The sequence below is a fragment of the Vulpes lagopus genome, chromosome 2 (genome assembly GCF_018345385.1).
Source record: "Vulpes lagopus strain Blue_001 chromosome 2, ASM1834538v1, whole genome shotgun sequence".
NCBI lineage: Eukaryota > Metazoa > Chordata > Mammalia > Carnivora > Canidae > Vulpes > Vulpes lagopus.
In genome coordinates this window covers 32,992,360-33,004,507 of record NC_054825.1, presented here as the reverse complement: position 1 = coordinate 33,004,507, position 12,148 = coordinate 32,992,360, and the positions used below count along the sequence as shown (strand labels likewise).

The 12,148-nt window shown below is 41.2% G+C and overlaps 1 protein-coding gene across 5 annotated transcripts in view; it reads left to right on the top strand.

Moving 5' to 3' along the window:
• PLCE1 (phospholipase C epsilon 1) overlaps positions 1 to 12,148 on the top strand; it is a 309,225-nt gene that overhangs the window by 175,502 nt on the left and 121,575 nt on the right. For all 5 annotated transcript variants that reach the window (XM_041739693.1, XM_041739678.1, XM_041739673.1 and 2 more), the window contains exon 4: positions 2,071 to 2,387. In XM_041739693.1, coding sequence (XP_041595627.1) covers positions 2,071 to 2,387 — 317 coding nt within the window. The remainder of the gene's footprint in view (positions 1 to 2,070; positions 2,388 to 12,148) is intronic.

Genomic DNA, 12,148 nt, shown 5'->3' with positions numbered 1-12,148 from the left:
GTGGTAAGCATTAAACACAGTAGCTACATTTGTGGTGAGCACAGCATCATGTTTAAACTTGCCAAATCACTGTTGTATGCCTGAAACTAACATGATGTTGTATGTCAACTACACTCAAAGACAATTTTAAAAAAAGAAATGATCAAACAAATGTAAGGAAAACAAAGATAGGTTTGGGAGTGTGAAAAGAATAGAAAGGCTACACCGCCAAAATAAAGAAGACAGTGAGTTATTGAGGAAAATAAACAAATAAATTCCTGTAAACTTGAAGCTGCCCTGAGGGCCAGCTGAAGTGAGGTAACACAAATTAGCAAGGATCCCATCACTGAGTAGCAGCAATGTCAGTGTCATCTTACAGCAGCCCAGAAGTCAAGGACGAATGGTTGAGTTTAGGACTGAAGATTGGAAAGTACATGTGGTAGAAGTTCAGGGAGACTTGGGAGGGCATCCTGGCTTCTGTGGGTGCCATGTTAAAATGCTGACCATGCATCCAAACCAAGACCAAGGAAATGGAAGTCTACCAAGGACAGAGAAGGTTTAGGAGGAGGGTCGAAGGGAAAAGGCAGTCAAATTCAAGGCCAAGAACTTCAGAGTTCAGTATTACAGAGATGGAGCATTTGGAGTGACGATTCCAAAGTTGTCTGCAGTAGAGATTTAAAAAAGAGTCAAGGATGCTGAGATCTGAACGTCGATGAAGCCTTCCTTATGAACTGTGCTGTTGTTCAGTGTCCAAGACAGGTGACAGTTGGCAGTGAGGAATGCCACACCATCAAAAGGGTTTTATTCTGCAAAAGGGTCAGTGAGAATGTTTTAAGAAATTAAGAATGTAAGAAAGATTCTGGGGAAGTAGAATGTGGTCACCTCATGAAGCACTATGAAGGGGGGCTGGCCAAAGAGGGACTGCTGGGAAGGAAAAGGTGGGAACTGGACAAGGAATGGAAGCAGCTTGGCCCTCAGGGCAGCATCTCCTGAAGGGCTCCAAGCAGCGTTAGTCCCACAGAGTGGCCCAGTAGGTGTGCTATAAAGTGGGCTCTGGGGAACACTGGATTAAGTAACATAAATGGATTTCTTTACCGCAAGACCCCTTAGAGCCTTAAACAATGTACCTATGTGCCTTGTGTGTTTCCAAAAGGAGGATTTATGACATACGTGACATTTCCCCAGTTTAGCCATAAAACTGATCATACTTTGGAAAATTTTGTTGTAGGGCTCATCAGAGATTTTCAAAGCTTTTTGAACAGATGGATGGATGGTTAAGCAGATGAATGAATGAATGGCTTGTGGGTAGGAAATGAGACTCTCAGATCAGGGAAGTGGTCAAAATAATGTGAATCTATGCCAAGCAAATAATTTGGAGCCTATGAATGCATTTGGTACTTCTGTCTAGTGCACTTGCTGTGCTCTCTCCCTCACAGCCTTCTTACTGCCACTTGTGGAGTAGGAAATAAGATTTATTTTTTCAGACACATCTCCTTATTACCTGTTCCTCCCTTACTTTCATAGGTGGTTCTGTCCCTGCAAACCCCAAATGGTTCTCAGCAGAATCAGTCTTTGAGGGTGGAATGTCAGCAGGTAGATCATGAAGTTTTGGACCTTGTGTGCATTGGGTTCCAGGGATCTCCTGATGTTTAAACACTATGTGCACATGTGTCCACATACATCCTCCACCCCCAGCCTTCTTTCCTCTTCCATCTCGGTTGCTATACCCACACCCACCTTCATTTCTCTTCACTCTGATGCTTAGCATTGGAGGATGAGGAAACAAATGGTACATTTGACTTCTCTACTACTCTGCAAAGTGTCATAGTGAACTGGTTAGAGCATGGTGTGTGAGATCAATTCTCCTTCTGAAAATGGGGAACTGAGCCTTTCCCCACCCCCCAGGGGGCAGGAGCATACAGGCAGGACAGTTATCTGAAGGGTCTCCAAAACAAGAAGGGTAGTAGAGAACTATTCACCAAGCAAAAACTTGGTTAAGAAACCTGTAAGATTTGAAATGGTTCTCAAGTATATATCTGTTGTGGGGATATCAACCTTGGTGTCACCACAACTTTTGTTGCTTTATTGTAGAACGCCAGCCAGGCACCTCCATGGCCAATTCCAGTGCCCTCCCTTCAAGTTCCGCTGGAATCAGCAAGGAGCTGATTGACTTGCAGCCTCTCATTCAGTTCCCAGAGGAAGTCGCCAGCATCCTGATGGAGCAGGAACAGAACATTTACCGAAGGGTCTTACCAGTTGACTATCTTTACTTCTTGACCCGGGACTTGGGCACTCCAGAATGCCAGACACCCCTGCCCTGCCTCAAAGCATCCATCTCAGCTTCAATTCTTAGCTCCCAGAACGGAGAGCACAATGCCCTGGAAGATCTTGTGATGAGATTTAATGAGGTAAGAAGCCACTTGGAGATGTACTTGTAATCGAAACTCTAAATACATTTCTCCTTTTAGGTTTGTGTGTTATTGGTGTCTCATCTACCGGTTGTTCTTGCCACTTTCATGATGGCTGCTTTCTTCCCAAGCAACGAGATAGACAACACATTGTTGTCACTTCACTCCAAACTGCACTAGGCCTAACCGTTCCTATCCTCACCTCTGTCTATGGGCCTTCTCCCTTTGGACCACCAGTCCCTGCTCTCTTCTCTCCTCTCCCTGTCAAAATATTCTCCCTGAAGTCATTTTCCAGTATTCTTCCAACTTGTTCCTACAGGTGCTTTTAAAACCAAATGTCTCAATTTTGAGTTCTGACAATGTGATCCCTGGCCATGGGATCTGTTTAACCTACCCCCTCTTCCATTGTCAGGGCTCCTCAGCAGAAATTTAAAAACCAGTGCACCTGGGCCAGAAGCATGGGGAGGAACGTGGGTTTGAGGGACAATCGATTGCCCCACTCCTGTTCCCTGTATCCCATCAAGATCCTCAATCCCAGAAAGTTCCTCCAAGACCTTACCAGAAGCCAATACTGGAGAGGAGAGCTGTGACCAGAGTCTGGGAAGGCACTTGAGAGGAAGGCACTATGAGAGGTCTAGGGGCTGGAGGAAAAGAGCCAATGGTTAGCATGGTGTGCCCCTGGAACAAGGATGAGGGACAGGAAAGAAAGGCAGGTTTCCATCCAGTACTGGGGTCAGGGGGTACTGCGTTCTTTCACTCAAAGAACACTTTCCACAGTATAACCCCACACCAAGAGTTTTCTGTTCTACATTTTATTTCTTAATTTAAGCCTATTTCTTAGGCTTAACACAAGATTTCCATCTGTGTTTGTTGGTTGGTTTAACTCCTCAAATATAATAGTTTCCAAATTTAGTCATCTAGTAAACTACAAGAATGCTGAGGTTGCTCCTGTTCTGTGTTCTGAATATCTCAGATGGATGGAGGGTCAATCCAGTTTGTTACTTAGACCCTTTCCAACTATGGCAGCTCACCTTGCAGCCTCCATAGCCTGCCTATCATGAGCACAATGGTGGTAGTAAATGTCAGTGACCTTGATAAGGCCCAATGGATCCAAAAAGATTTAGAGGCTGAGCCCAAGCAGTTCTGTGTCCAGACATGCCCCAAACACCATTCCTCAAAGGAAGATCTGTTATCCATAGGAATCGCTGATACCATCTAGCATTGTCATGCTCATCATTTTACATGTACCATTTATTTGTTCTTCATAACCCTGGAAGACAGATACTCTCATTAAGCCCATCTTACCAATAAAGACACTAGGGGGATCCCTGGGTGGCGCAGCGGTTTGGCGCCTGCCTTTGGCCCAGGGCGCTATCCTGGAGACCCGGGATCGAATCCCACGTCAGGCTCCCGGTGCATGGAGCCTGCTTCTCCCTCTGCCTGTGTCTCTGGCTCTGTCTCTGCCTGTGTCTCTGGCTCCGTCTCTCCTTCTATCTCTCAAGAATAAAAAAAGAAAAAAAAAAGGGAATATCTTTAATAAAAAAGAAAAATAAAAAAAAAATAAAGACACTAGGGCACGGGAAGATGAAGTCATTTGCCCAAAGTTACATAGATGATAGGTAGCAATAGTGATATTCAGACCTACATAGTCAGAACCCAGAGCCTGGGCTGCAAACTACTATACTTCTACCACTATCAGGCTCATGTGAAAGGCTGGCACCTCATCCCACTCCAAACTGAGCAAGACAGACTCTCTGGGAGTCCACTTGAGAGCCTGTGAACCACACTGCCCTTACATTGCTTTTTAAAATAAATCTGATTTTCCCTACTAATAAAAGCAGGATGGAAAATGGAAGTTCCAGAACATTGAGTGTTTTGTGGATTTTACCATATGTTGTGTATTGCTTTAAACTTCCAGATTTACTCACTCTCACAGCCTTCGGACCTTACCCTTGTCCATTGTTGTGGTGATTTTAAATTCTACCTGAAATTTGCCTTGCTTGAACTTTTACAATCTAATTTTAAATTAATTTTGCGGAAAGAAAATTTCAGTTTCTTCTATTCACTCCCATAACCTCAGGAATCAAAGATGAAGCAGTGATTTCACTAATTCAGAGTTAGTGATGATACAAAGCACAGCTGAGTTGAGGTATGCTTTGGACTATCGCTGAAAATAGTTTAGCTAAGCAACTTCAGAACATAAACAAGACTTCTGGGAAAACACTTAAACTACTTAAGAGAACAGTCTGTTTTCAAGTATTCTCAAGCATCTATTTTCATACAAATTATGGATACTGATTAAAAATCAGTTTTTTATAGTCACAGGCAGATCCAAGACGACCTCTAGTAGGTAACTCTGGGCTAGCTAAATACTAATTGCTTTATATACCTTAGTGCAGAAAGGCTGCATTACATTAAAGAGAATTCTTAAGATTTTTGTTTAATTAGAAGAGTCTTGCCTTCAAAGTAGTGTGGCTTTACTTTCTATAAAGAAAAGAGAAGAAAGGAATGAGCATTTATTTACTAAGTCTTCTGGACTGGCCATTTTCACATTTTTAAATCCCATTTAATCCTCATAGTTGTGTAAGGCTGTTACCATTATCCCTGATTCCCAGACAAAGGAAGTGAAACCTTAGTAACAAAACAGGTAATGATAGTATTGGATTATAGTTCATAGAATAAGTATTCTTGAGTCCCATACTGATAAAAATAAATGAATAAATTCATCAGGGGGAGGGGAGGGGAAACTTAATTATAAAAGAATCAAATTTAAATGTAGAGGTATGAAAGAAATAGGAAATCGCTTTTAGGACCCCCAGCAATAAATTGTTACATACAAGAACCACTGATGAACACTAATATTATTGGGCAAAAATATGATGAGAAACAAGATATGTGACTCAGAGCCACAAGGGGCACCTGGCTGACTCAGTTGGTAGAGCAATTGATTGTTGATCTCTGGGTCATGAGTTCAAGCCTCACATTGGAAGTAGAGATTACTTAAAGAAACAAAAAAATAAATAAAAAGCCAAAGTATCTCTCCATAAAATATTTATTAATTACAAAAAGAAAAATAGAACAGTGGAAAAACCCAGTAGGCACCACCTTCAGTAAGTGCTCATGATCAACACAACCAGTAATAAGACATATTGACATGTTAACTCTTGCTGTGGCGCACTAAGAAGACTGTGACATCATCTCTATGATGTTCTTGACACAAAGAGAAAAGAAAAAGGCATAACCTAAATCTAATCATGGGGGAAAGAAACCATCCAACAACCCCAGGTTGAGGGATATTCTACTCTTCAAGAGTATCAAGGTCATGAAAGGTAAAGACTGAGAAAAACTACCAAAGACTAGAGGAGACAAAGAGACATGACAACAAAATGCTGTGGGGGATCCTACTGGATACAGAGCTAGAAAAAAAAAGACATTAATGGGGCAACTGGTGAAATTCTCAAGGCATATGGTTTATTTTGTATTAGAGGATCAATGTTAATTTCCTTGTCTTGACAATGGTACTATGGCTATGAAAGAGGCTAACATTAGGAGAAGCTGGGTGAACTGTATACGGGAAGTCTACTATTTTTGCATCTTTTCTGTAAGTCTAAAATTACTTCAAAATAAAATGTTAAAAAAAAAATACCAGTGCATCTCAGAGAGGTTAAGTCACTTGGTCAAAGTCACACAGTGGCCAAGTGAATGTCAGAATCCAGATATCTGTCTTCACAGTCTACTCTCTTCTAACACACTTCCTTGCCTCTCCTCTCTGCTTGTTAAATTACCCAGTTCAAGTTTGTAGTAAAACCAGAATTGCTGATTGAGAATTTAATTAATCTTGAATCTCCTTTCTCTTTTCTCTCTTCCCACTTCCTTTCTAAGTCTCCTGTACATTCTATTCTTTTTCTTTTTTCTTTTTTTTTATTTTTAAAGATTTTTATTTATTCATGAGAGACAGAGAGAGAGAGAGAGAGAGAGGCAGAGACACAGGCAGAGGGAGAAGCAGGCTCCACACAGGGAGCCCGACGCAGGACTCGATTCCAGGTCTCCAGGATCACGCCCCAAGCTGAAGGCAGCACTAAACCACTGAGCCACCGGGGCTGCCTGTCTATTATTTTTCTATTCCTCTTTCTGTTTCTATTTTTATCTAATCTCCTTTATCATTCATTCATTCATTCATTCATTCATCATTTAAGACTTATTTATTGAGTACCTCCTATGCTATAACCTTCTCTTTTTTCACTGCGTCAAACATATTCGTTTAAGAAATTATCAGTATATGATAAAAAATCTACAACATTATAAGACCATACTTTGGTTCTGTCAAAATCAGATACACAAAATAAATGCACTTTCCTCAGTGGAAGGAAGATATATATATATATTGCTTGGAATGCTGGAGAATCTCAAAGACAAGATACAGAATATTAGCTCCATGGCAGGAGTGCTAGTTGCTTAGGGGAGAGGTAAATGCATTTATTTATGCATTCAATTATTCAGTTAACATATTTTCAGCACTTCTCAGAAACAGGGCACCATGGTGGATAAGCACTGAGGAAAATGAGTAACAGTCTGCGGCTGCCAGAAGCTACCAGTCTTAAATTGTAGTCAGGCACAAATCACTACCAAAAAAGGCAGAAAGTCCGTGCAGTGTGAGTGGCACAGATGTGGGAGCTGAGGTGTCTAGGTGGGTGATCAGAGCCCTCTCTGCTCGGCTTTGGAGGTTGGGGCTGGGCCTTGAGGTATGGCTGGGATAGAGGGGGGACATCACAGGAAAGGGAAAATATTCCAGACTAAGAAGACAGCCAGTTGATATTATGAGCAAGACTTATTGTCTAGGGAGGAAGCTTGCTCCTGATCGTCAATAGAATATTATTCTGATCTAGAAGTTTCCCAGATTCTAACAACTCTTTACCCAATGACTTAACTGTAATGTGGGAAAAGGAAAGGAAAACCCCTGATGCCTTTTGGGCAGTGTTGCATAACATTTGTTCTTAGGAAAATATGGTTAAAATGCAATTCAAAGTACAATCATAAAATAACTGAAGAAAATGGCTTACATTAAGGAGGGCCAGGAGATAAATCATTCAAAATCAGTTTAGATTCTGGCTTGGAAAACAGTGTTTCTCTCTGTTCCCCATTCTGCACAACATCAGGACTGGTGCACATCAGAGTAACCTCTTCAAGACAGTCAACTCTTTATCCTTGCAACTAAATGGAAGATGCTGGGGGTCAGCCCTGAAGCCAGTGGTAGTCGGATAGCAGGGGTGGGGCTGGGGGTGTATTTGGATAAACTCAGTCCTGCTTTGCTTGATTTGGGAGGCAGGTCTTCCTGAACCCTTTTGATCTGGACATCTCTCTTCATTCATACTCTTGATCTAATAAGTCTCCGAGAAACACCAGCGTTCTTTCTTTTTTCAGGTTGAGCAACCTTACATCCTGACCACCCACAAAGTCTCTTACTTTGACAGTCTCCAATCATCCTGGGGGGTTTTCCCCCTACTCTCTTCCAGTATCCAGCCTCTGCCTTTAGTGCAGATTCCTTTTGATCTTACAGGTTTTTTTGTTTTTCATTTCTTTTAGAATAAATTCCAGAGCCATTTATCTTTTCTAGAGGAGACAGAGAGGTGTGCTTTTGTAGATAACTTCCCTGAAGAGATTGCATACTTTAGCACATGAGCTAAGACATGACTAGAAGCTATTAAAGATTGAAGATCATCCTTACTTCCTTTGTTCTCATGCCTTTCTTCCCCCACCACCCCTGGGGATGGTGGTGGAACATGGCAGGTGGGTGGTGTTGTGGGATTGAATTTCTGAGTCACGGGTTCTCAAATCTTATGCCTCTTTAATATCTTTAATATGGCCTCTGCTTCTTGTCTTATTTCTTGTGCACCCATTGATGGCCTTGGAAGTTGGAACTCACCGTGGGCTGCCTCTAAACTGGGCCTCAGGACCTACCAAAAAAGTGAATTTTTGGCTCTATAACCACCACTGCCCACACCATTGCCAGATGATCTTTTGTGTAATAGATAGTTGATTTCTCTGACTGGAGACTGGTTTTCAGCTCAAAAGGCCATTATCAGGTTCACTTTTCCCTGTGGTCTGAATAGTTTTTGCTCAGAGTAGTTTTTAGCAAGAGCATTCATCTGGGCTCCTCTTTTGGATCAGGTAGTCCAGGGGAAGGCCATGAGCCCATGAGCTCACAGTTGTTCCAAGCCCCCGGACGACCCTGGAGGGATTCCACTTAGCTCTTTGCCCCAGGTGACCTTTCCCTGGTAAACCTAAGCAGGCATCAACTTGCTTCTTTAGCCACAAGAATGCAGGTAGCCCAAAGTGACACTAACTTCTTACTTGTTCCTTCTGTTGGGTAGGTTTCACTAGATTTCAGTTCAATGGCTTAAAGGCCATCCCCTCTATGAAGAATGCCAAGGTGCAGCTTAACTTTCTGGGAGAGAATCACAAGAATAAGTAAACCATCTGGCCAGAGAACTGTTTTGGCCTGGGTCCTTTCAGCCAGAATCCTTTATATATTTCATAAGTGGTGATCAATTTGGCATTTTCCAACATCTAAAAGTATGTTCCATCATAGCCAAGGAGAGACCATTTCTGCACAGTAAGGAAAATGCATGACATATGATAATAGCAGGGAGTAGGGTGGGGGAGTATCCTCATGCCCAAATATATTCTTCATTTGAAATATTTTGGAAAAAAAAAATACTGTTTTTTTTTTTAAATCTGTATATTCAATCATGTTAGAAAAAGTTCCTATCAAAGCTTTTCTCCCCTCCTTTTATGCAGACAGCCAAGTAAATCATCTGTTTAGGGCTGCTATACAAACTTCCTCATATCTGAATACTCATGGGGTGCATTGCTAATGAAGCACCCTCAGGGTAAGGGAAATTGCAGCTCACTGTGGAAAACCAGATTTCTCCTTGGGAAAGCACATCTCCCTAGAGGCACCTCTGAAAGTAGATACTACATTCATTCTCCAGAACATTTCAGCACACATTCCCGAGTTAACAGAAATTTTAGTCCAGAAATTTCTGGACCAAAAAATAGAGTAGGCAGTTAAACCACAAGGACTCAGCTGTGTAGGGCAGTATTCTGAGTAGTGTTATTAGTAGAGGCTAATCTGTCCTGGAGCTGATTGACAGCAAATTGTGATTGGCAGTTCTTGGCAATCAGCACTCACAGGACTTTACTCATTTACAGTAATGGTCAGTGAACAACAGGGCTGGGAATGAAGAGCAGCATCACCGTGCATCATCATTCAGGCTGCAGCTCTAGGATCGGCCTGCCTGGGGTCTAATCCACCATTCCCAGCTGCAGAACCTCAAGCTAACTCTCTAATCCCTCATCTCTAGATGGGGATAATAATAGTACCTACCTCATCTGGGTTATGTGAATGTTCAGAGAGATAATGTGTGTTGTAAAGCATGAGGACCTAAGACACAAATGGTTCAATGTTGGTTACAAAACAAACAAACCTGAAACTAAAATAACGAGTAATAACGAATCCCATTTCTTTTATGATAATAACTGTGTTCCCCCCGCCCGCCGCCCCACCTAATTTAACAGATGAGAAAACTAAAGCACAGAGAAGCTAATTAAATGACGCGTGAATTTGAACTAGGATTTGAATCCAGGTGATCTGGCTTCCGAAGCTAATGTTTTTGGATCGTCTACCTGGTGCTATTAAATCAAAAGCTAAGGAGACTTTTTTCCTCAATTTAGTTCTCTTATACTGAAAAAAAGCCATTTTCTTCATAGGAGAACTCAAAATATTCTTTATGATTTCAACATATATAATGAATTTAACCTCTGTTGAATTTAACCTTTTTTGCTGACTTTAATACATGTGCTCACTTCCTGATATTGAAAATGTGGTATCTCCTTTGAATTGGAAGGCTGTGCTCCTTGACATGGAGAAGATAATCCTATCTTGAGGTGTCCAAGAATATTGTCCCAGAAGAACATTAGAATACTTTGTTATTTCCACAGGATCAAACAGAAGGGGGATTTTAGGTCTTTGGCTTTTAAAGACCTTGAGGTACCAGATACCTGAGAATGTAGGATGCAAAAAATAAATCCAGGTTTTACTTTATTTCTTTATCTTCCTCTCTTCACCATACCATCTCTGTCATGTTTCTATTTCATTCCCTACTTTTATATTGCATGAAACCTATACCCCAACAGGGATGGTTTTTGAAATTCAAAATCTTAGGTCCTATCTCTGTATGTACTTCCAAAAATAACAGGGGGGAGGGAGTCTGTGCGCAGTGCGGGGACAGCAGGAGAAGGTGGTGGACAAGGGCTGCCACACACCATGCCTGTGCTTATTCTTTCTTTTTTCATTTTATTTAAATTCAATTATTAACATATAATGTATTATTAGTTTCAGAGGTAGAAGTCAGTGATTCATCAGTCTTCTATAACACCCAGTGTTCATTACATTACATGCCTTCTTTGATGTCCATCACTCAGTTACCCCATTCCCTCACCCTCCTCCCCTCCAGTGACCCTCAGTTTGTTTCCTGTGATTAGGAGTCTCTTATAGTTTGTCACCTCTCTGATTTCACCTTGTTTTATTTTTTCCTCTCTTCCCCTATGATCCTCTGTTTTGTCTCTTAAATTCCACATATGAGTGAGATCATATGGATAATTGTACTCATTCTTTAAACATCTAATGCAATTTCCTTGAACAGTGGTTTTTCACTGATCAGCCAAATAAAGCAAGGAATTAGAAATATTTTCAAAATATGCACATGCCTGCAGCCTACCCCCCAGGAGTTTCTGACTCCATGGATATGTGGTGAGCTCAGGGATCTGTATTTTTCAAAAGCTCCACAAGATAATTCTGATGCCACCTATGGTTGAGAGTCACTGCTCTAGACCATTAGCCCCACTGGAATTCAAAGAGAAGAACAAAGCTGTGTCCCAAAGCAAATAGGACGACACTGATTCCTGTCTTTGGGGTCATCCATTAATGCAGCTAGTTGAGAATTGGCCAAAGTAAGTTTTAATAAATGTGGTGGCTTACTTGCTTGTCTTCTTTTTATTTTTCCCCTTCCTTCCTTATTTTTTTCTTTCATTCTTTGGTACTTATGCTGCAGTGGAGAACTTGGCTTGAAATCTTAAATATTTAAAAACTGTTTTGTTACTATGACCGGATATTTTCATTCTTAGTGACCCTTCTTTTTTTTTTTTTTTTAAGTTTCTTTTTTAAAAAGATTTTATTCATTTATTCATGAGAGAGACAGAGAGAGAGGCAGACATACCCTCTCGGAGAAACAGGCTTCTTCTCAAGGGGAGCCCTGTGTGGGACTTGATCCTGGGACTCTGGGATCATGCCTGAACTGAAGGCAGACGTTCAACCACTGAGCCACCCAGGTGTCCCCTTAGTGACACTTCTTAAAGCTCCCATTATGTCTCTAGGATTTAACCAACCCAAAATGAGAACTTCCAGTTGACCATTGGAGGCCTCTTTTATTCTGTTTAAAGCAGGCATCAAGTCAGTACTTCAAGCTTGGGACCTGTAGAAATAAGAATAAAATCAATGGAAATTAGCAGATACACAAATAAGAATTTTAATGTATGCAAGAAGTATTTTTCTTGCCGTTGCTGTTAATTATTGTTGTAATTATTATTATTACAAATAGTAAACGTAACTCAGAGAGGCAGCCCAGTGTCTCTTCAAAGCACACTGTTCTTTGCCATCACATATATGACTTCAATGACACTGAAACTGTGGGGAAGACCAG